The sequence below is a fragment of the Coloeus monedula genome (genome assembly GCF_965178545.1).
Source record: "Coloeus monedula genome assembly, chromosome: Z".
Taxonomy (NCBI): Eukaryota; Metazoa; Chordata; class Aves; order Passeriformes; family Corvidae; genus Coloeus; species Coloeus monedula.
The window spans coordinates 46,805,544-46,828,289 of NC_138822.1; the positions used below are offsets into that span (position 1 = coordinate 46,805,544).

A 22,746-nucleotide genomic window follows, 5' to 3' on the forward strand; every position below is an offset into this window, starting at 1 on the left:
TTATGCTGGTGGGTTTTGTATCAAAATATGTTGCTAGTATTCAAATAAATGAAGATTACATGGCCCAAGGTCCTGAATTTAGCGCTGTGAAAACTGAGCTTGAAATGATTAATCTAAACACTAGAGATGGAATTACAAAGCTCAAAGGAAAGTGGCTTCATTCTGGAAACGTATTTTCAGAACTCCTCGTGGGCTTGGGCCAGAATAGATGCATTCTGTAAAAAATAAGTTCCCTTTTATAATTTTAAAGAGATTATTTTAGGGTGTTCTATCTTGTTAGGGACTTACTCCAAAACATTCTTAAGTGACCACATAACCATACATGTGCAATGAGGAACTCAGATGGAAGTCACTCCCTAGAACACTTTTTTTCCCAGCTCTCTATGGTTTTTCCTCATTCTGATTTACTTTGTGAGACGAGTAGTAAGAAGGATCTCAGCTCTGTGAGAAGCAAACAAAAGCTTATTCCAGCGTGGTGGCCTTAATTTTTCAAATATGCCAAATCTGACTCCCTCTGTTTTGCCCCATGTGCCATATTTCACACAACGAACGAGAAACTGGAAAATGTTTCCCTTAGTTCAAGCTCTAATTTCAGCCAAAATGATGCAAAACCCAAAGCTGTTTCATGATGGAATTGAACTAGAGATTCAGTAAGCACCAGGCTTGGGTATGGGAGAATTGAAACCGGTTAACTGACATGTCCAAGGAAATCTACTTTTTACTAAAGCCCAATATTAAGTTGTGGCCCTATCTGGTGATTGTTTATTTAAGCAGAGCTTTATTGTAGTTATACTATTGTCCTTCATATTCACAGTTGATGTTACTTTTAAAATCGCTTAAGAATAAACCAAAGAACATGGGTTTAGCAGCTTTTTTTCTGGTGTCTGGCAAACTCTGCTCTCAAGTTCAGGGACATACCTACTGACACCTTGATTTCTGAATAAGTGCTCCAAGGTTATATTTTTTTTTTCATTAATTTCTCAGGCTTTCCAAACATTATTTACATGTTTAAATTCACATAATAAATTTTGTTTGGTCTTGGGACACACAAAATTGGAATTAAAAGGTGATAGATAAAGAGGGGGAAAAAATAGCACTTCAAATTTTTGTTTTGATTTAAAAAGAGCAGATTTTCTAAAGATTTAAAAACTTGAAACCCTTCCATTGTTCTCTTTTTGCCTCACTGGCAATTCAATTCTTTGCCTTGAAACAATATGAGTTATTAGAGAGGTAGTGAAACAGTCTTATAAAAAGGGACTAAAAGGTTAAGTGATTCAGAGAAGAGTTTTTTAGCATGCTCAAAACAACCCATCTTGCAGTACATTACCCTAATCATTTGGTGGCAACAAAGCAGTCGTTTTAAAAAGGAAGTGATTTGATTACACCAGCCGATTGAAATGCTTTGATACTGTTGGAGGAAATGCCACATTTCCTAACGAAGAATTAGGAGGGCAACAAGAAACATTTTTGACTAATGACAAATTTAGGCAAGGAAAACTGCTAGATTCTGAAAGTACTGGTCTTTAAGGAATAAATAGTGGGTCTTAGACGGAAAAAGTGCTAGAAGAAAAAATGCACTTTTCATTCATGATGACAGACAGCTGTGAAAGTGCTGAAAGCTACTCTATGAAACATAAGTATCAGTTCACCTCTAGATAAGCCAGATCAGGTACCAGGAACAGTCTCAAAGCTTAAAGTTGTTCTATCAATGCTGATATAATGTCTCAAGTTAGCTAATATGGGTTGCCTGGGTTGATGTCAGTTAATCAGGCAGCTCTTGCAGGTGTCTCACAGAGGCTGTTTATCAGTATATATGTGTTAACAACTTCACAGGTGACTTCTAACATGGCAGCTGTAGCTTCCACCAGTTTGGGCTTCACTAGTGATGTTGGATGTGGTGGCACTGTGCATGTGCCATCTTTCTTAATCTGAGTTGGTCTGTATTGTGTAAAAAATTAAAATCTCTACTATTCATTTAACCGTCTAAATTAATTCTATTACAGTCAGTCTATACAGAAACCTGAAATGTTGAGGAAATGCTTTTGCAGAGCACAACTGTGTAACTAAACTCTTTTTCCAGGCATCTACACGTCAGTGAACCATGATTTATTAGTGTTAAATACTTCAGAGTACTATATTCTCCATTCATCAAATGAAGAAACAGATGCATAATCTTAAAAGCAACAATTGACATTTCACATATGAAACTTCTAACAATGACAGCTAATTAATTATAGCTCGTTTAAGCTACAAAGTAAAACTGACTTCAGCTTTTGCATCCCTCTTACAAAACAAATTTCTTTTCCCCCCAAACATGAAATGAGTGTGGGGTCTTCAGCTGGATGGGTCTTCAGGTTGGGTCCTCAACATCTTTATCCGTTTTTCCAGCCTCTCCATCCATTCATTTCTGAGCCTAGGGACAGAAACATGGATCAGCTTGTCCCCATATTTTTACAGGTAATGGATTTATACTCTTCATCTTTTGAATGATGATACCCTTTGGTGCTTTTTCCCAATAGTCATGCAAATTTTCCTGCCCCCTCTTTGTTGGACGACACGTCAGGACTGGCTCTTAAATCCCAATGAGGGATCACCTGAGCTTTTTGGTTCATCTCCATCTCCAGTGTGCCCTCTCTCGAGTGCCTGTGTGCCAGAGTGACTTGCCACCTGCTCTGGAGATTGCCTGCTGCCACCTGCTGGGTCACATCATCCAGCACTTCCCCAGTCTCCCGCCTCCTCTGTCCTGTTTGTCTTGGAGACACTGCACACGCTGAAGCTTCTGTTAGACCCATAGTAGGCAGCTTTTGGTGATACGTGGCCCTTTGTTTTCTTTTTGATAGTATCTAGGTACCACAGAAAAGCTTACTCAAGTAGAAGAGGGAGGAATTTCCCAACTGAGAAGTAGTAACATTGAGATTAGGTTAGTCATAAACAGATAAAACATGCTGGAGACTAATCCCAGCATTCCTTCATCCAGGGTTAGTAATGTAAGGCTATCCTTGCTCTTAATTTTCAAGTATCAATGCAAAGAGAGATATGAGGAAGGCTTTGGAAAATTGCTTTCTCACTGAATGATCTCAAGACAAAAGAACTATAATAAATAACAAAAGTGTATATCTTCGCATATGCCCTCAACTTATGGAGAGTTCATGCAGAGTAAAGCTGTGCTGATCTTGCTGTGACTGCTCTCTCTCGCAGTGTCTGATCCAGCTGAATGTGACTGAATAAGGTAGATGTGGCTATGAATGGTGGTTGCCTTAGTCAGTGTACTTGGACCATCTGCTTTATAATGGATTTGCCTGACACAAATTAAACAATCTTAAGTAATTCAAACTATTTTCTTGTGTAACCAAGGCTACAGAGAAAGAATGTGGGCCAGGTACACATCTGTGCTGGCTTTGCTCTGAACAGACAAGTCTGCACTGGTAAATATTGTCCTGTAACTTCAGAAAGTCCGATGCTTTGGACTCATTTATGGAACAAGAGTGAATTATTCTCTTATCCTTTGAAGTCATATCTTAGACACATTAGCATTAGCATCCTAATTTGGAAAGCTTTATTATTTTCAATAAACATAAATTACTTTAAGGTTTCATTGCATTACTTAAGTACAGGTATTACTTAAAAAACAAAAAAATTACAGTGCAAACGCAAGTAACCTTTCCGGATGCAGATTACCCACTTTGTCAGAGCGCTTCTTCGCTGACGTTCTTTTTCATATTGCAGATACTGAGTCTGCTGTTCAATGGTCTTTTCCCAGAAGTTCCTCAGGTCACTGGTTTCACAACCCCGCACTTCATGACGCAAATATTGGCTATTCATTTCCTCTAAAGGACAAATTTGAAACAACCATATGAAAAGTTACTGGTTCCTCATCTGTTTTCACTGGCTAAAGCACACTCTTGATGTTTCAGATTTTCACAGCGTTAGGGTCGCACAGTCCTTTTTTTAGTAGGATCAGGATAACTGTGGGCATGACTCACCATTTAAGCTTTTCTTTCCTAGCTCTGACACTTGAGGATTTGCTATCTGTAGTGATTAGAATTCTTACTTGTGTACCTAAAATATCTCTCACCTCCATCTGACTGTGACATTTACATTCACAATCAGGACAGTACTGTTGTATTCTGTAATTTAGCAATTAGGACTCACAAATAAAAAAAAAATTTAAAAATTGCTGTATCTAATGGGATTTTTGGCCTCATTATTTTCATGTCTCTAAAATGTTAAAGTGGTTATTGTTCTGATAATTTGTCTTTAATAATTCTAGCACTTAGCTGTATTTGGAAATGGAGAAAATTTATATATATAAACTATGTACATAATTTCTTAAGTTGCTGACTTGCAAAAACCACCTTGTTTACTAAATATTATCCCCTCTTCTTCAATTTTCAAAAGAGAGCAAATTCACTGAGTACATTTGTATGTCTGTGACAATGCTGTACTCTCAGCTTTGGTTAATGTCATCTTAAAAATAAATTCTGGAGTGAATCTTATCCTAGGGAAAGAATATTTGCCTCATGAGGACTCTTCTTGGGCTAACACTAAATTCCCTCTACGCCACATTGCAGTCAGAAAATGGTATCATTACTTTCAGAACTTCATTAAATATGAAATTAGTGTGTCCATGCTGCCTTTCAAATTTCTATGTGCTTTTGCATGAACATGCCATTGTAATATTTTACAGAATATTTATTTTTTTAACAAGTATTTAGGGCTCTCTCACACATTTTTTGAATTAATGGAAATTATTTGTAATTTATTTTAATCACAGCCACAGAGAGATAGTAAACAAGCCCCTCTAGGCTAGCTTGGCAAAGCTTGAAGAAACTTCTGCCATTCCCCTGCCAGGCATCATAAGAAAACACGAAACTGGGAGCTGATAATCTGTACACAATTGGCTGTGTTCTGTGAAAAATTGACAGACACATTATTAAGACTCCATGAGCAGAGGACAAAACCAGCCCTTTTGAAGAGGTCCCGTTTTTGCTAGGATTTCCCTGTAACTCCCCTGTGGTTCCCTGTAAAACCTTCATATATCAGCTCATGGCCTCCAAATGGTAGAAGCACAGTACTTGAGCCCGACTCTTGCAGAAAAGAATTACTGAGCTTATTTTCCTGTCCTGAACAAATTATAGCTGGATGTATAATTGTTGACATTAGTCTGTAATGTGAATTGCAAGTATTGCTGAACACCTCCATCTGTGCTAGGGGATAACCAATTGCAGGTCAAAAATTCACTTTATACAAGTGTATGTTTTCATAAAAGAGAAGTATTCTATAAATATCCACATATATATCAATGACAACCCAAATATTTCTTCCCAGGTGGCAGTTACTACCCTTTTAAACTTTTTGTGTACTAGGACTAATCTTCAAAGGTATGAAAAAGATATGGTAAAAGCCATCTAAGTAAAACTAATGGGCTTTCCACCCTAGGACTTAATCTCTAAGAATAACTCTTTCTGGAGTGCAGGAAGAAAAATTCCCCTGTATACCTGGGGCTCCAACATAAACTGCCAGGAAATAATGTCTTCTGGTTTCTTTATCAGAAGAGATAGCAAAGCATAATAGCTTCATCCTTATGAATTATTATGAATTCCTGTCCAATATTCTGGGGGTGCATTTTGTATATATATATATATATATATATGTATATATATATGACGGTAAATATCACTCCTGAATGAGGCAAAATTATGGAACTAGTTGCCAAAAGGTGTAATTGAGCCCAAGTGTATACTTTCAGAATACACACATTCTTTACTGGTTTCTAATGTTCTGCCTCCTGATTTGATTGTATACATTCTTGGTAGTGACTTTAATGCATTTTATAGATGTATCTTTCCAACACCTGCCCCCACAGCAAAAAAATCACAAAGAAAAAACTTAAAGCAAATAAAAGACATATTCAGAAGTAGTTTCCATTGCTATTCACCTTACATCTGGTGCTGGCAGTATTTAGAAGAATGTTAGAACCTTGTTGAGACCACAAAGTGTGTGTAGTATTACCTTTTACTGTTTTTGGGCAGGGGGTGTCTTATTCTTTTTGGGGGGGGGGTGAGGTGGGGCAGGGAGAGAAATTAGTGGTATTCTCTGTCTATATTCTGTGGTATTTTCATTGTGACTGCTTGATCAGGTACACTAAGAGCACTGTTCAAGTTGTTCTTCTTTCCTAACCTTTTATATTGTGTTAACATATGGGTATCCTGGTGCTGACTTTTCTGTTCCTCAGTTCTTAATACTCTTTTTGTTTTTGTTTCCCCTAATGCTGGAGAGCACTCAAATATGTACAAGTAGGTATCAGTTACTGAACACAGAGTTTCTGCATCATTACTGATCCTTGATAAACCCAAAATGTAAGTACCCCAGCATTTGCTTTTCTGAACTGGAGAATCACCCTATTACCTTATATTTTGAATTATCTATTTGAGCCAGTTCACGTGGTGATTGTAGGGACTTCACAATACCTCTGCTGAAATAACTCACCTGGTTTCTTTTGCCTTTATGCGTCCTGTTTACAGATGTTCAAATTCGCCTCTGTCCAGCCATCCATTTCATAAACTATGAACCTTCAATGTGTGAGAGGAGTCAGGGATATCAGACTTAGTCTATCACCATTTTGCTAGCTCTCATATTTTTCTCTCCTGCTTCAGCCTTTTTCAGAGGAGTGTAACAGGACTTAAGCCTGTATAATGACTTTGCAGCAGCAGTTATCACCTGAAAACAGTTTATTTTCATGCCTTGAAGCCTCATTCAAAGCAGTTAGGATAAGGGACCTCATTTAACAGGGGAAGAGAAGAATGGGAAAGATTCCATGGAAGCAGCCTCCAAAGCAGCTTGAATAAACAATCTCACTGTAACGCAACAGGTGGGCAGAACTATACTATTAAAGCACATAGGCAGTTGTGATACACTTTTATAGATCTTACAGTTAGTTCTGACTTAAACTGCCTTGCCACAGCTAGGACTAAATGAAGCTTTTCTTAAGCGTCTAGTGACAATCTTTCTAGAGAACAATAATGAGAGGCTCTTTCTGGTAATCTTCTCTGACAGACCCCTGGTTGCAAGCCAATGAACAAATGTAGGTGCTCTCAAATGAAAGGAATAGCGCAATAAATTCTAGGAAGGCTTTATCAAACACATGATAAAGATGATCGCTTATTTTTAGATTTAATAATTTTAGAGCAGGTTGTTATTATGTAGTCTCAATTTGCTAAAGGAGGTCTTACAAAGTTAGGGAAGCTGTGACACATAACACTATTAGCTGGAACTCAAAAATTATGTTGGTAGAACAAGAGAGGAATGTAAGATCAATTTGATGTGACATCTTGACTTCTTTGTAAAACAAAAATCAATAGTTTGAGGCTGAAACTCACTGTTTCTATGAGAAAACATTACCACCACCAGAAACAATTTTTCACTGAGAGAATTGGCAGTCAAAGGTTTCTTAGCTAGAAGAAAGAATGCAAAGAAAAGTGTGGATGTTATTCCTGTGTTAGAACACATTGTTATATGAAATGTATTTTTAAAATTTACAAAGCATCAAATGAGTCAGGAGAGCGATTTTTCCTCCTTCTTGTGTTTCTTATGAAGCACAGTTAGTCAGAGTTTTTAGGGTGTTACGCATTTCCCTAGAAATAATACAATATTTTATTATTCTGACTTTACTTGGACCATGCTTTATGACTATGGTTATTATATATGCATTGAATAGTAAAAATTGAATGATATGTATAGGAGAGAATACTATCTATGCTAATGGTACTGTTTGATGTAAAAACAATCAGAAATCTGTCTTGATTTTGGAAAATAGGAGTAGTGATCATATTCATGATTTCCTTCTTTTTCCTTGGGTTTAGGATATGTCATTCATCTTCTGCTTCTCATCTCAAAGGGCTGACTGATGCTTCCTTTGAGATCCTGCCTGGAGAAGCAGGTTCATTTCAAGTCTAACTTAGGTCTCCAGATTCTGGTTAAAACTCTTTAGAGGCAGAAGAAAGCACTTTAGTCTAATCCCCTGTACCCTTTTGTTTGTGTGGCAGGTTGCACAGTGAAGTTTATCTCATGAGTGGGTTGAGCCCTAAGACACTTGTGAGCAACTTGGAGGAGACGTTTTTCACAGCTTCTTCCTTACTGCCTCATTTCTCAGCAGTTATGGGAGGAGATGATCTGGAGCACCAGCCTGAGGATGGGGAAAGCTGCTATGGTCTTCTGGTGCACCCAAGTCCCTAACTGTCTTGGTCTCTTCCAAAAATCCATTAGTGTATCATGAGCAAAGATGTGTGACTTTCCATGTATTCTGTAAGGTTTTATTTTCATCTGCAGTTTGGCATTACAGACTACCAATCTATACTTTTCCTTTGTAAACACTATGGTCTGGAGTTTGCTATGAAATGAGGGAATTCTAGGCAAGTGATTTGTTTTGCCACCAGTATTTCTTTGTTTGGCAGAATTCGAAGTACATGCTCTTACCAGAATGTGTGTTCAGTCAGGAGGTTTTCCTCTGGGTGTAAATTTCAATCAATTTAATTGGGCTTCATGTATCAGGAATTTTCTTTTTATGAAACTGACAACCATACTGACATGTGACTGAGTTATAGTAGTAGGAGTTGCAGGTGTGCATCTAGCAGATTGTTTCTTACAGGCAGATTAGACAGTTTCAATATTTGAAAATGTTTTCACTCAAGCACTATGTAGCAGTCTCCATTCAACCATTATACTTTTTCCTAATTCCCACAATCCTTTATTTCTTTTCTGTGAAAACGGATGGATCTGAGCCTATTTTTTCTAATAAGAATAGTTATTCTTCAAATGCTTTGCACTGATAGAAAATTTGGAGCTCTGCTCATATAATACCTTTATGACAAACAATTAAGAAGAGGCTTGTGGTATCTACACGGGTTTTGCATGTCATACTGCTGGACTGTCAATATCAATGCCTTTGAATGCCATGCACTGTGTTTCATTCTGTCTTTCTCATCTGATGGGCTTCAGCTCTTCTCATCTACTTTCACTTTTCTCTGGATATCAGACACCTGAACAATGGAATTATCAAACTGGAAGCAACTGATTCTCTGTCTTGCTTTTCTGTACTAGAGGGTTCAGCGATCCTCCGGCAGAAGATTAAAATTGTTAAAACCTTTTGAACAAAACACTTGAGGAATCAATACTTGTATTTCCCTCCAGATCATCCATTCATTTGTTACTGTCTTAGTTCTGCTCCCATGCCTGGTTTTTTATATTTTGCTGCTTGCTATTCCATTCTGCACTGTCTCTTCTCCCTCAGTCTGCAGCCAAGGGCTTCCATGAAAGGTCCCTTTGCTTTTCCCTTCTCTGCCATCATGTCTGTTGAGTTTCTCCTCCTGCCCTCTTCATTTCCCATGCCAGCCCTCCAGCTTAACCTGACTGATTTGGACCTGTGCTTTCAAGCACCTTTCTGGCTGGTTTCCCTAGTTCTGTTCCATCTGGAAAATCTCTTTCCAGTTCTTGCTGGAGCTGCGTTTGATAGAGTGATAGAATAAGCTGAGTTGGAAGGGACCCACAAGGATCATTGAGTCCAACTCCCAATCCTTCACAGCACCATCCCCAAGGGTCACACCGTGTGCCTGAGAGCATTATCCAGATGCTCTTGAACTCTGTCAGGCTGGTGCTGTGACCACTTCCCTGGGGATCCTGTCCCAGTGCCCAAAGACCCTCTGTGAGAAGAAACTTTTCCTGATATCCAATTTAAACTTCCCCTGACACAACTTCATACCCTTCCCTTGGGTTGCATCACTGGTCACAAGAGTGAAGAGTTCAGTGTCTGCCCCTCCTCTTACACTCATGAGGAAGATGGAGACTGCAATGAGGTCTGTCCTCAGTCTCCTCTCCTCCAGGCTGAACAGACCAGGTGACCTCAGCTGCTTCTCCTTCAGACACCTCACAACCCTTGTTGCCCTCCTTTGGATGTTCTTTAATAACTTAATGTCTTTTTTTACATTGTGGTGCCCAAAACTGCAGTCATGCAGATATCACTAAACTATCCCTGGATAATCTTCTCTTCACCCCTCTGCTGTCCCGGTTTTCCCACTCTCTGCATCTGGCTCTCTGTGGTGGCTGCCTGCATTCCCACACATCCTGCCACTGGCACACACAAACAGGACTATTGTGTCAGTTGCACAGAGGAGACCATTAAGCAAACAGGTATTCATAAGTGACGCGCAATACAGGATGTCCAAATGTTTTTCCTGAGCTTTCTATAGATTTGTTCGACTTTTATTGGCTTTTAATTTTCAGTATCTAAGGCATATTTAAAGTGGCTGTAGCTTGCTCATGAGATCAAATATTGTTTCTGATCATTAGACTTTCCCCACTGCTGGATACATTTGAAGCCTGCTCCTATGAACTACTACAGAATTCTTAAGATCAAGTATATAGAATAAATTAATATTTTTTAGTCAAGGATCTTGAATGCACTTTCCTTTGTTGCTTAATTTTTGAGTACAGGAAGACTCGATGGTCTAGGATCAAAGAAATAAATTTTGCCCAGGGATCATATTCTTTATTAGATCATCCAGTTCAGAGAAAACATGTAAGAAAAACCTGCCTGGTTTCATGAGAAGGTGTCTACCATTGAATTAAAATGCCTCTCGGCAGCAGATCACTGTTAAAAAACCTTTGAGAGATGAGTGTGTGTATGTGTATGTAACTTTGGCTACCATTTAGCCCACCAGATGAGAATGTACAGCCACATCTCTTGGTGTTTTATTCAGGATTGTGACATGGAAATTATCTCTAAATATTTTTTCTGCATCAATGCTACTCTGCTTCCTTAGAATTCCACTAAACTGGGCACTCTTCCCTGGCATTTTCCTCACACTCTCATCTTTCCTAGAATATACTTTTGCGAGAATTAAAGTTAGCGAACAGACACATTTCTTGTTGACATAATTAGGGAAAACTCACTACAAAAAACAAATACTTCCTTACCTTTGGAGCAGGACTCTTCTTGCAAATAAATTCTCTGTGTGACACAAACAAACGAGGAATATTACCACTGCAGCCGTGGCTTCTCCAGTGTCACAGGGCAGTAATGAAATGCATCCCTCGGTACTTTTTATTTGAAGTGGGGGTAATATAAATCCTTCATCGTATCAAGGCTATTTTGATCAGAACCAGCAGCAAGATAAAATCATTTAATGAACTTTGCAGCCCCCTGCCTGAGATGACCGTGAAACACAGGCCCCCTTGAGAGCATACATCCCTCCCACACTGGCAGATACCTCAAAGAGCATGACTTGGCAAGTGATGAGAATTTTCTTTAAAATGCCTGGTAGTGTTATCCATTTTAATAATCTTCCCATGAAGCTTGAAAAATTCCACAATATTGTCTTAGCTGCAATGGGGGCTGAAATGGTGTGACAAACCACACTTGGTTTTGCATTACAGGGTGACTTACAGAAGTATGCGGTACTTTGGAGTTGTTAATCTAAGGACGTGTGCTTGATTATGGCCTATCACATAATCTGTTCTCTTCAAGGCAATTGTCATAGGAATTGTCTGTATAGTTAGCTATGGTTGACAGAATGCGTTAAAGCAGCACTAGTTTTACCATTTGGAGTTGTTATAACTCTATTACAGATGAATGCTTATATCATTACATTTCATTTTCTGAGGAAAATGTTTTGTAGGTTTGGCTGGTGACAGATGCATGCACTTATCTCAGTTTTCATTAAATCCATCTGCATTGCTAATATACCATATGTGACTGCTGGTTTAAGCAGTTCTTGTACAACTTCAGATTATTTTAAGCTTCCTTTGTTGTAATTTTTCAGACCCCACGTAGCAAAAGCAGCAGCCATTAGATGGATGCTTTCTGTAGTCCATATTTACTTATTTATTTTTTCTGCAGTTTCCTTTAAAGCAGAAAAACCCTGTGCAAAACCTAGCAGCAGCAGACTTTCTCTGTAAAGGAAAATTCCAGCTATTTCCAAAACCTGGTCAATTCATTCTGATTTGATGAAACAGTACTTACTAACTCCTTAGAAACAGTACCTAATAACTTTCCCCAGTGTGTCATTCCACCTTATATCATACGAGAACACAGAAATCAACTCTTCCCTTGACACCTATGATAACAATGGTATTGTGGTCTCAGAGCTTTAGAACCATTATACGTATGTGGCATTGAGAATAAGAAACAACAACATGTCATAGGTAAAGTTGATTACTCTATATTTAGAAAACCAGCTCAGATTCTGGCTGGCTTTAGAAATCACAAACAAATAAAATCTGCTGGGTGAATACTAAAATAATATGGTATTATAAAAAGAAGTTTAATCCCAGGCTTGATACAGCAGTGGTGCTAACCCCCATGGTGTTGCAGAACAACAGAACTGCTTTCTTGCCATTTGACTCAGAGCCTGAGTAACATTCCCTTCTTACTAAACACATCTAGCTAAATTTGCAATGAATTTGAGGGTTTGTTTTAATGTTATAATGTAGGCAATAACTTCTGTAAACTTTGCAAAGACAAAATTTTAGGAGGAAACTTCAGCGTCCAGGCTTCATCAGACCAAAACATGTGTTTCTGGTCAGATATTCTCTAGATGCATTGGCATTTGTGCAGTTTAGATGCCCTTTGTAAAGGACAGCCAAAATGTGATAAGACATTGCACACGCTCTGGTCATCTGCCATAGATTAGGTACATTGTTTATTATACTTGCTGGCTGTCTTTACAATGAACATTTCATCTGTGCATTCACAGTGACCTCTTGTGCAAGACAAGTGGTGCATCCAGAAATCCTGGACAGAACTAGTACTCTGCTGCGCTACCCATGTCTGAAAAAAAGGTCAGGTGGCAGGTGACTGGAAAGACATAGTTCACTCTCAAAAGCAGGGCAGCTGTCAACTAAGCTCTTATATGCAGCCTGAAAACTATTCAGGCTGTTTGTGTACCTCAGCCATTATTTACTTCATAAGCAAATCTCAGAGCTGCTTACCAGAAACTGCTTGTATAACAGCTCTCATCTCTACTTTGCAAAAGTTTTTCTAAACACCTCCGTGGTGTTGTCAGCAGAGACCACAGAAGAATCTACAAAATAATTGATGGAATGTAAACCTTTGGGGGACCTGAGGTGTTACTTGTCTGCAGGAATCAAATTCTGTCTTGGTTTTCTGATTGTGTGCTGTTGTTCACATGTGGGAGAGTTGGAAATAAAAGTAGCAGTCAGCTCCTACTCTAGCACAAATAATCCTGGTACATTTAGTCTATATTTTGTCAGCCTGGCCCCTTCACTGTGTGGCTATTCTTAGATCTGATGTGAAAGTAGAGGAGGTGAAAGGAGAAGACATTTCACAGAATCTTGCCAATTAAGTAAACATCTCATGCTTCTTTTCTCTTTGATGCTAGAGAAAATAAAATCTGGAGAGAGCTTTAAGCAGCTACTGTACCATGCACTTGTTGGTATTCACGGTGCACCTGGTATTCACATCCTTCTTGTTCTGGATTGATGCAATGGCAGTTAGAAAGTCATGAAGAAGGATTTCTGTCACTGCTGGACTATGTCCTCATTGGTCCAGGAGCAGCACAGGTCACAGCAGTTTTAGCAGCCCTCTCCAAACTTCACAAATTCAAGAATGGAGCAGATTACTTAGATGGAAAGTAAGAGTCTGATCAGTTTAGGTGTCTATCTGTAGTGGTCGGACCATGTATGGATTCCAGAGATTCCCACCAAAGCCTCTCTATCACTCTCCTTCACAAAAGGACAGGGGAGACAAAGTATAATGAAGATTCATGAGCTGAGATAAGGACCAGAAGAGATCACTCATCAATAGCATCACAGGTAAAACAGACTTGAATTGGGGATATTAACTGAATTTATTACCCACAAAATCAGAGCAGGACGATGAGAGTAAATTAATCTTAAAAACACATTTCCCCTACTCCTCCCTTCTTCATGAGCTCTACCTCCTCCCCTCCAGCAACATGGGGAGATGGGGAATGGGGATTACAGTCAGTTCATCACATGTTCCTGCTGCTGTTCAGGGAGAAAAGTCCTTCCCCTGCCCCAGTGTGGGGTCCTTCCCACAGGAGAGAATTCTCCGTGTATTTCTCCAGTGTGAGTCTGTCCCATGGACAACAGTCCTCCAGAAACTGCTCCAACGTGGATCACAGGCTGCAGTCCTTCAAGGACAGGCCACAGGGTCACAGGTCCTGCCAGAAAACCTGCTCCAGTCTGGGCTGCTCTCTCCACAGGTCTGCCAGGAGCGTGCTCCAGCAAAGGTCTCCTGTGGGTTCACAGCCTCCTCTCCAGCATCCACCTGCCCTGACGTGGGTCTCCTCCATGGGCTGCAGGTGGATCTCTGCATCCCCACAGACCTCCATAAGCTGTAGGGTCACAGCTGCTTCACCATGGGGTGCAGAGGGATCTCAGCTCCAGCACCTGGAGCATCTCCTGCGCCTCCTTATACACTGACTTTGGTGTTTGCAGGGCTGTTCCTCTCACATATTCTCACTCTGCTCTTCTCTGGACACAATTAATCCTGCACAATAAGTTTTTTGCCTTAAGTATGTTATCTCAGAGTGTTACCACCATTTCTAATTGGCCCAGCCTTGGCCAGTGACACATTCATCTTCGAAGCTGCCAGGGATTGGCTTTTCTGGTCATAGAACTTCTTATAGAAGGCATCCCTGTATCCTTCCCTGCTACCAAAACCTGGCCACACAAACCCAATACACTACCTTCCCAAGAAAGCTGATTGTTAACTGGTTTTCATGCTTCTGTAAATATTTGCAGTGTGATGTTTTTAAAACCTGCCTTGGAAAACCACCAGTAGTTCTTTAGTAGACCTAATACTGCAGAGTGAAAGAGCAGGCAGGATTTTCCTTGATGGACTGTCCTGCAGCCAATACTGTGCCGGAGGCACAGTGTTTCCCTGTCCCCCATTGCACATGAATTGATTTGAACCCTGCTATGTTGTGTTGGCATCTCTGAGAGTACATCTGGAGAAAACACACCTGCTTAAAATGTTTTAGTCCTGCCTGCTGGATATGACACTGAATGTTGGTCTAAAGTATATGAAAAAAATTGTCATGACTGGATAACTGAAAGGGTCACTTAATTTCACTGATGTCTGTAAACTCATTTTTTGTCTCTTGGGCCAAACCTTGAATTGGGTGGTGGGGACTTGTTTAAATAACACCGAAATAATCAAGAGCTGGATTTCCACTTTGCTTACAAGAATACCTTCTATCTTATCTGGATTTTTACTCTGAGTACATTCTCAATGATGTGTACCTCACATCATCCATGCCTATGACACACAACTATTTTCTTTATAAACACCTCTTATGGGATAATCTCAAGGTCAGCAAAGTAGCAGACTGAAGAGTTTACACATTTTATTAGCTGAATGAAACTTCTTACTGGCACCAGTTACATGACAGCTAAAACATTTACAGAGGCTGCTCGGTGTTTATTGTAATCATGATATTGTGTTTGTTCAATCAGAAAAATTAGAGATGTAAGATCCAATAGTTGCTTTTCCTAATTCTCTTGTTAGTTGCCTGCCTGCAGCCTTTCTGCGATTCTATTTTTTCCAGGACTGTAAAGTTTTCAAGCACTTCAAATTGCATCAAGCTGAAATTTGCACACTGAAGCTGCTAGATACACAGATGCTTCCCCATGGAAGTGTAATTAGCCTGGCTCTGTGCACTGCAGGGGAGAATTTTGCTGCAAAGGAAGGAAAAGGCTGCTGGTGTCACCTGCTCTGTCCTAGCATTTCTGTGTGTTTGACATTACCTTCCAGTCCAAATGAACTCCTATAGTAACCTGTCCAGAAAGGCTTCTATGATGTGTTGAATTTGCCTGCAATTTTGACATGGATTTTTTCCATCTTATTATGACACTGGAGTCAGGAATAAAATTGCTTTAGACACCCTCAGGCATCAGTTTAATGAGTGCAGGAAAGAGGTTTTTGATCCTGTATTAAAATCAGCCAATGCAGATCCTGCTCCAGTGTACCTACTGTTTGAGTGGAGTTTGGAGTGTAAAAGTCATGGAGAGAAACAGTGTCTCAGTGGAGTAATTCAGTATCTTATGGCTTTGTTTATAGCATTATAGTTCATATATAGCTAAACTTTAGGTGCTTCAGTTAGAAAAAGTTAAATGGGTTGAACTGGAGCTGTTGGAGACATCAAACTTGCTGCTAAAAAGTTAATGAAGGTCCACAGGGACTCTGGTATTTGTATGAATTTCCATGGGATAATGTCAGATACTTTGATGATAGGGAAGCAGAAATTTAGAGCAGCATGTTAATTGTAAGACTTTTTGTCTTCTTTTAATATCCCATAGATCTTAAATGTTTGAGCATTCTGTACCTCTCATAGAGACAAATGCTACTTCACCAGCTTCTCTATGGAAGCTCAAATTATCTTTGGATGATTTTGAACTCTTTTACTTGGGAAGAAAGTAAGGTAAGAAGAAGGATGAGAAAGGCTTTAAAAAGTGATTTTTATGGTCATGGATGAATCTGTGGTTGCAGTTTCTTTGTGAATATCTCAAGGACAGTGTAGCTGTACCCCCGCTGTGCACCTGCTGAACTCCAGTTTTAACCTAACTCAAACTCTACTCAGAACCAAGCATAGATGTACTCAGATGTACTCACTTTGCTTCTACCAGTGTATCAGAGGGAAAGGATCTGCATCTCAGGGTTTACCAAGTCAGTTAACTGAGATGATAAGCAGGCTGCCTTTTGCTGCTTCTTGGCTCCTCTTAAGACTGTATCTGCATTAGAAAAACAGACCAGACTTTATTCTGGCTGGCTTTAGAATTTGAACAGTAATGTGAGATCTGAGGGCCTATTCTGTCTTTTGTGTGCTTCAGAAAGAAATCTGATTTAACTCTTGCACTCAATCCAGATATGAAAGGTTGTCGCCAACATGTTTCTTGTAAACACTGAGACCCAAAATGACCATTAGCTCCCAGAACCTGCCATTATAAAAGTCTCTTGCTAATACAGTCCTCAGTGAGCAAAGATTGCTGCAAGATTACAAGGGTACCAGGTATGTGTTAAATAAAACCTAAATTGTGGCAGATTAAGATCATGTAGCTACATGAGAGCAAGGAGTAGCCTGGGCCATTACACAGCAGCAGATTTTAGCAACAGCAGCCCTGAAAAAGTTCTGATTGTTTACTTGCTAAGACCTGCTATGTGACCAGCTTGGAGACACAGATCTGCCACCTGTGAAATAGCCAAACTTTCAGGAGGGATGGAAGCCAATAGAAATTTTGGGAGTTTTTTTCTTTCTTTTCCTTTGCATTAAGTATATAGTTAATGCAAACTAGATTAGATGATAAACAGTGTGACTGCTATGGCCAATTAGACCACTTCCTAAGAATGGATTTAAATGCTTAACTAATATTTTGTATCAGAAATTGAATCTTTTGTTCATAGTTGTTGAAAGAGGACCACAGTAACTTTAAATGCGACAAAAAAAAGGAAATAATATGTTGCATCAGTTAAGAACATTTTTCTGAACATGAACAGAATAAATTCTTTGTCTGTTGTATGTACATATATGGATGATAAAATTTTAAAATGTTTCGTGTGTCATATATTTCAACTAAATTCATGCAAGGAGCTATTATATCCCTAGTGATTACTAAATGATCCTTCACAGAATGTATTTTATGAAGTCTTTAACTTGAATACAAAATTTCTTCAGTATAAGTTTGACCTATGATAAAGTTGATTTAGAATTGGTTTACCCAGAAATAATCTTTCTTTCTGGCAATTGAGTACAAGATTGAATATGCCCAAAAAATTCTTCAGAGCCATGTCAGTGTGTAGGTGTGTTCTCAAAGCACATCCCCATACTTAGCTCTGCTCCCTGGACTGTCATCTTGTCTTCCTTCCCCTTCCTCGTGTACACAGAAATGCTAGTGGACAGGTGTGGGTGATGGTCACTAAATGCCCTGTTCCTGACCTGTGATTATGGCCTTCTTGTGTCAACTGCCACTCTTCAGCACCTTGGTGTCTGCACAGTGTAGGTTTATGGATCTTGATGGATGAAGCACATAGATATGGGGAAAAGCTGCCAGGAGGTGGCCCAAGAATGTTTTTGACAGAAGAGACCAGCCTATCTTTTATTATTCTAGCTACAAGTCTGGATGGATCTGATCCTGACAGGACTGGCATCACTGGCAAATGAGTAACAGATGAGGAGACAGCTGACATACTCAGTAACTTTCTTGCCTCAGTTTTTAATGACCATGTCTCTTCCCACACCTCTGCGACAAGTGGACTTCAAGACAGGGACTGGGGGAGCAAAGTCCTTTTGTGCGTAAGGCTCAGGTTCATGAGAACCTGAGGAACCTGAACGTACTTTAGTTTTTGGGACCTGACATGAAGTATCCCAGAGTCCTGAGCAAATTAGCTGAGGTAGCCACCAAGCCACTCCATGATATTTTAAAAGTAGTGGTAGACTGGTGGAGTTCCAGGTAACTGGTAGAAGGGAGACAGTGCATGTGTCTTTAAAACAGGTAGAAAGGAAGACCCTGGGAGCTACTGACCTGTCAGCATCATCTCTGTGCCTGGGAAGATCATGGAACAGATCCTCCTAGAAGCTATGCTTAGGCACATGGAGAATGGGGAGGTGATTCAAGGCAACCAGCAAGACTTCATCAACGGAAAGTCCTTCCTGACTGACCCAGTGGCCTTCTGTGATGGAGTGACTCCATCAGTGGACAGGAGAAGTGTAATTGATGTCATCTACCTTAATGCCTTTTTAGTAGGACCAGTTGTGGTAGGTAAAGGGGTAATGGTTTTAAACTGAAAGAGCATATATTCAAACTAAATGCAAGGAGGATTATTTTTATGATGCGGTTAGTGAAACGTAGGAACTCATTGCCCAGGTACATGGCAGATGACCTATCCCTGGAAACATTCAAGGTCTGGTTGGACAGGGCTCTGAGCAACCTGATCTAGTGAAAGATGTCACTGCAGGGGCATGGGATTAGATGGCTTTCAAGATCCCCTCCAACACAAAGTATTCTAAGATTCTATGATTCCATCAGACAACAGAGGATAAGGACAACCTTCTTCTGCCAGGTTTGCAGAAGAGTTAATAATTTCATTAAATGAATCAGCAAAATTAGGAACTTTTAAGTATTTAAAGGTTATTTATGTCTGAAATGAGACCTAAGCAGCAGGAGGAAATATATTTTTTGCTTTCCCCCTGTGTTTAGAAATTTTTTGTCGAGGGAAGATTATTCTTGTCATCATTTGTGTCATTTTCACTTCTGATCAGGACAACACAGCATCCACGGGGCTTCACCACTCAGCAAATATGTTTGCTGTACTACTTCATGTTCAAAGCAAGTATTTTTTTTCCTTTTTTTTTCTCTCTCTCCAGTCCTTTCTATAGACTTACTGCTCAAACTTTCTAGCCATTATGTTTTACACATATGTGAAAATTTACCATATCAGTCTCTTCTGGGAAACTACATAATTTAATGGGATGAGAGAACCTGACCCTATTGGACTGTATTATGTATCATTTGCCTTCTGGCTATGAATACCATTAATGCTGTACATTTGCTGAACTTGCTGTACATGTCTTTCAAGCAGATGTCAGGCACCTGAGTTGATTGCTGACTTTCTTGTCAGAGAGCTGCCTCGTGGATGAAGGCATTGGATGATTGTAGAAGTTCCCAGTGGAAGTGCATTAACTTGAGTGCTTCAGACTGGTAGGGTGAAGACAAGAAAGTATAGAAATCTCTGAGAAGTCCTTAAGTGGATTGTTCTCCTGTTGCATCTAACCTTTTTTCAAATTGTGCCACAAGTCATGTAGATATTCTTGGGGCCTTGGAGTCAGCAACCAGAACACACTTTGGTGAGTCATGAGTGCTTAGCAGCTCTGAAAATGAAAAGCCATATGGACCAAGGAGACTGTTGATGCAGGGAGTGCAAAAATCCCTCTTACGTGCTGGTGTTAAGGTAACTACATAAATCAATGACCCTATAAAAGAAATAGGCCTGAAATAGTAACCTCCTTCAACATAAAGTAAGCCCCATGAAATCAGTACCAATGGCTCCTCTGATCCTGGCAATAAGGCTGCCAGTGCCAAGAGTGCAGCTTGAATCCCTTGTTACTCCCCCATTTGACTTCGTACTCATGATTTTCTGTAGGTGGTTGAGAGACATATGTGATTCTCATCAAAAACCAGATCTTGTTTATATTCATCCTTTGTAGGTGTTTTTCAATAGTCCTGCCACTATTTTGAAATTAAATTTTAAAAAATATTTTAAGGGAGTTCACCATTTATTTTCAATGACATTGAGGCTTTTTTGGGAATTTGATTGACAGTACCTCCTCTTTACAATGGTGAGCTCCTATTGCATTCTCTCAAAGTGACTACATTTATATGACCACTTCCTCCTTTTCTGCCATGGTTTTGACATTTTTGAAGTTACCTGCCAACATCTGTGTGAGCCTGTGTCCTTGAGCAGTTCCTCTAATTAGCTGCACCAGGTGACTGCACGGACCAAGGCAAAAAAACCGTGAAGTAATATAGAATGTGCAAACCTAACACACGTGTTAATGACTCCTTCTTCAACTAACACAGGCTCTATACCCTGCGACTTCATGTCTATACCCATAATATCTTCCCATGTGTTTTGTACATATCACAGTATTTTTAAGCCTCACTAAACAAGCAGAAGGGACGCTTCAGGATTTCACCAGGTACTACATGTACCATGTACATATGAAGACACTGGCCTCTCCTTTCCAGATTTATCCTTGGAGTGAATTTCCAGGCTTGTGGTCACCATAACTACTAATGCAGGGAGAAATCTGGGGAGATTTTTTAACCAGGTTACTCAAAAATGGTTAAAAACCATCTTAGTTGTAGATTCTGGGTTGTTATTCCTTCCTGAAACACAAATGCTGGTGGAGAATAAAAAAGGGAGCAAAGAAGAGTCCTGCAAGCCAGTCTATGGAGAAGCATAGACCCTTCAACCAAAATGAAATTATATCCACTACCTATAAAATCATCTGTTGCAATTTTCAGCCGTAACTGAAAAATTCCTTCCTGTTATGTTACATTTCTGTTGGTTGGATTAAGGATGAGGAATAGCATTTACCAGGCTTAGAAGTATGTTACAGCTCCTGCATTTTTTCTTTCCTAAATTGCATCTTAAATCTGACCTTAAAAGAAGAGCTACTAAAATTTCCTGTTTAATCAACTCTTGCAGCTGACTCTGGCTCTTAGAGCTGATCTTTGCCTACCTTATTTTCGGGCTGTTCCTGAAACTCAGGTGCCTTGGCTCTTATTGGTGCCTTTTCTTTCTAGAATGAGAAGAAATCAGATCTGGGGTCTTTTGAGTTTAATCTGATTTTGTAGGAGAGGGAAGACTCTGTGGGAGATGATCCTTCACAGATCTGTGAGAATGTCAGCTCCGTGTAACAGCTGGAAACATTTTGTGCAGAAAACACTTTTACATATCAAAATTGAAGATAAGTTGTCTATGCTATTTGGAAATGAATCTGTAGCACTTGTGGGATGTATCTGAATTTGCAGGGAGACTGCAGCAGGGAGAGAACAAATAGGTAGTGAGACACTATTATAGCAATATATGAAAGATTCTTGGAAGAAGAGATAAAAACATGTAGGCTTTTGTGCTGCCTTAATTTTAATGGGTTCACAGGTGTGGTATTGGCCTAGCTGTGACCTTAAGGATATTGTATGATGTTGGAAAACGGACATCCAGCAAAGACTGTTCACCAATTTACTAAAAAAATGTTCACCACCCAGAGCATCATACAGTTTTTCCTCACCTTAATAATTCTGTGATTTGAGATATGCTGCCATAACTAACATGCTAGTCTATTTTACTCTTAATTCCTGAAAATGTTATCACAGGTAGAGCTATTTACTCATAGCTTTTTATAAGGTTAAAGCAACCCTTTCGTTTGCCTAGCAGCAGTTCTCATCAGTATTCAGGAGCAGAAAGACACAGTAAAAGAGACCAGGCAGCATATATGACAGTGCCTGTTTCATTATATTTTGAATTATTAAAGAAGTATTTTTATTATATCTAACATAATCACATATGCAGAATATCAAGGTCAGCGCATGAGAGTGTTAAGGAAAAATAATAAGCGTCACAGATAACTAATTTATCTCTCAGGAATGTTATTTCACACACTGACACATTTTCCTCTTTATCATCAATCTATAAGACTGAGTTCTGTGAAGTGCTTTAATTAACCTATCATCATGTACTTATTTATGTTGTCTCCAAATGATGTTATCAAAATATAATAGTCTTTTCTTCTACCTCAACTCTATAAAATATCCTAAGACCTGAATATTTTACAAACAAATATTTTCAAGCCTATTTTATATGTTTATCTCAAAAAGCTGTCAAACTTTAATTGCCCGCAGCCAGGGAAAGCATATGCTCTTGAAAAGTAACAAGTCCCTGTTACTTCTTTTCATCTGGCTATCTGATAAAATTCCTTTAAAATTAGTATTCAACACCTTAGGAGCCATGCACACAGAGCTGGTATAATTTGTCTTTCTGACACACTTAACCCAGCAAGTGGGTTCCTTAGTCTCTTTGATAGAACAGTAAGATTAAAGGTAATTATTTCACTTTGTCCAAGACTTTGCACAGTGATACAAAAATCACTACTCATCCCTGCAGTAGATCAGATCAAGCTTATTAACTCACTGAAAGCTTAATTTAACATG

The 22,746-nt window shown here is 39.3% G+C and overlaps 1 protein-coding gene across 1 annotated transcript; it reads right to left on the reverse strand.

Annotated features, from left to right (window-relative positions):
- Positions 1–2,334: 2,334 nt before the first annotated feature.
- Positions 2,335–11,008, reverse strand: LOC309584706 (protein FAM240B-like; the record flags this gene model as incomplete). Its single annotated transcript, XM_082300890.1, has 3 exons — positions 10,972–11,008; positions 3,683–3,827; positions 2,335–2,413 (listed from the first exon to the last, which is right to left on the reverse strand). Exons 2-3 carry the CDS (start codon positions 3,820–3,822, stop codon positions 2,335–2,337), a joined length of 219 nt encoding a protein of 72 aa, XP_082157016.1. The 5' UTR covers positions 3,823–3,827; positions 10,972–11,008.
- Between the last annotated feature and the right edge of the window lie 11,738 nt (positions 11,009–22,746).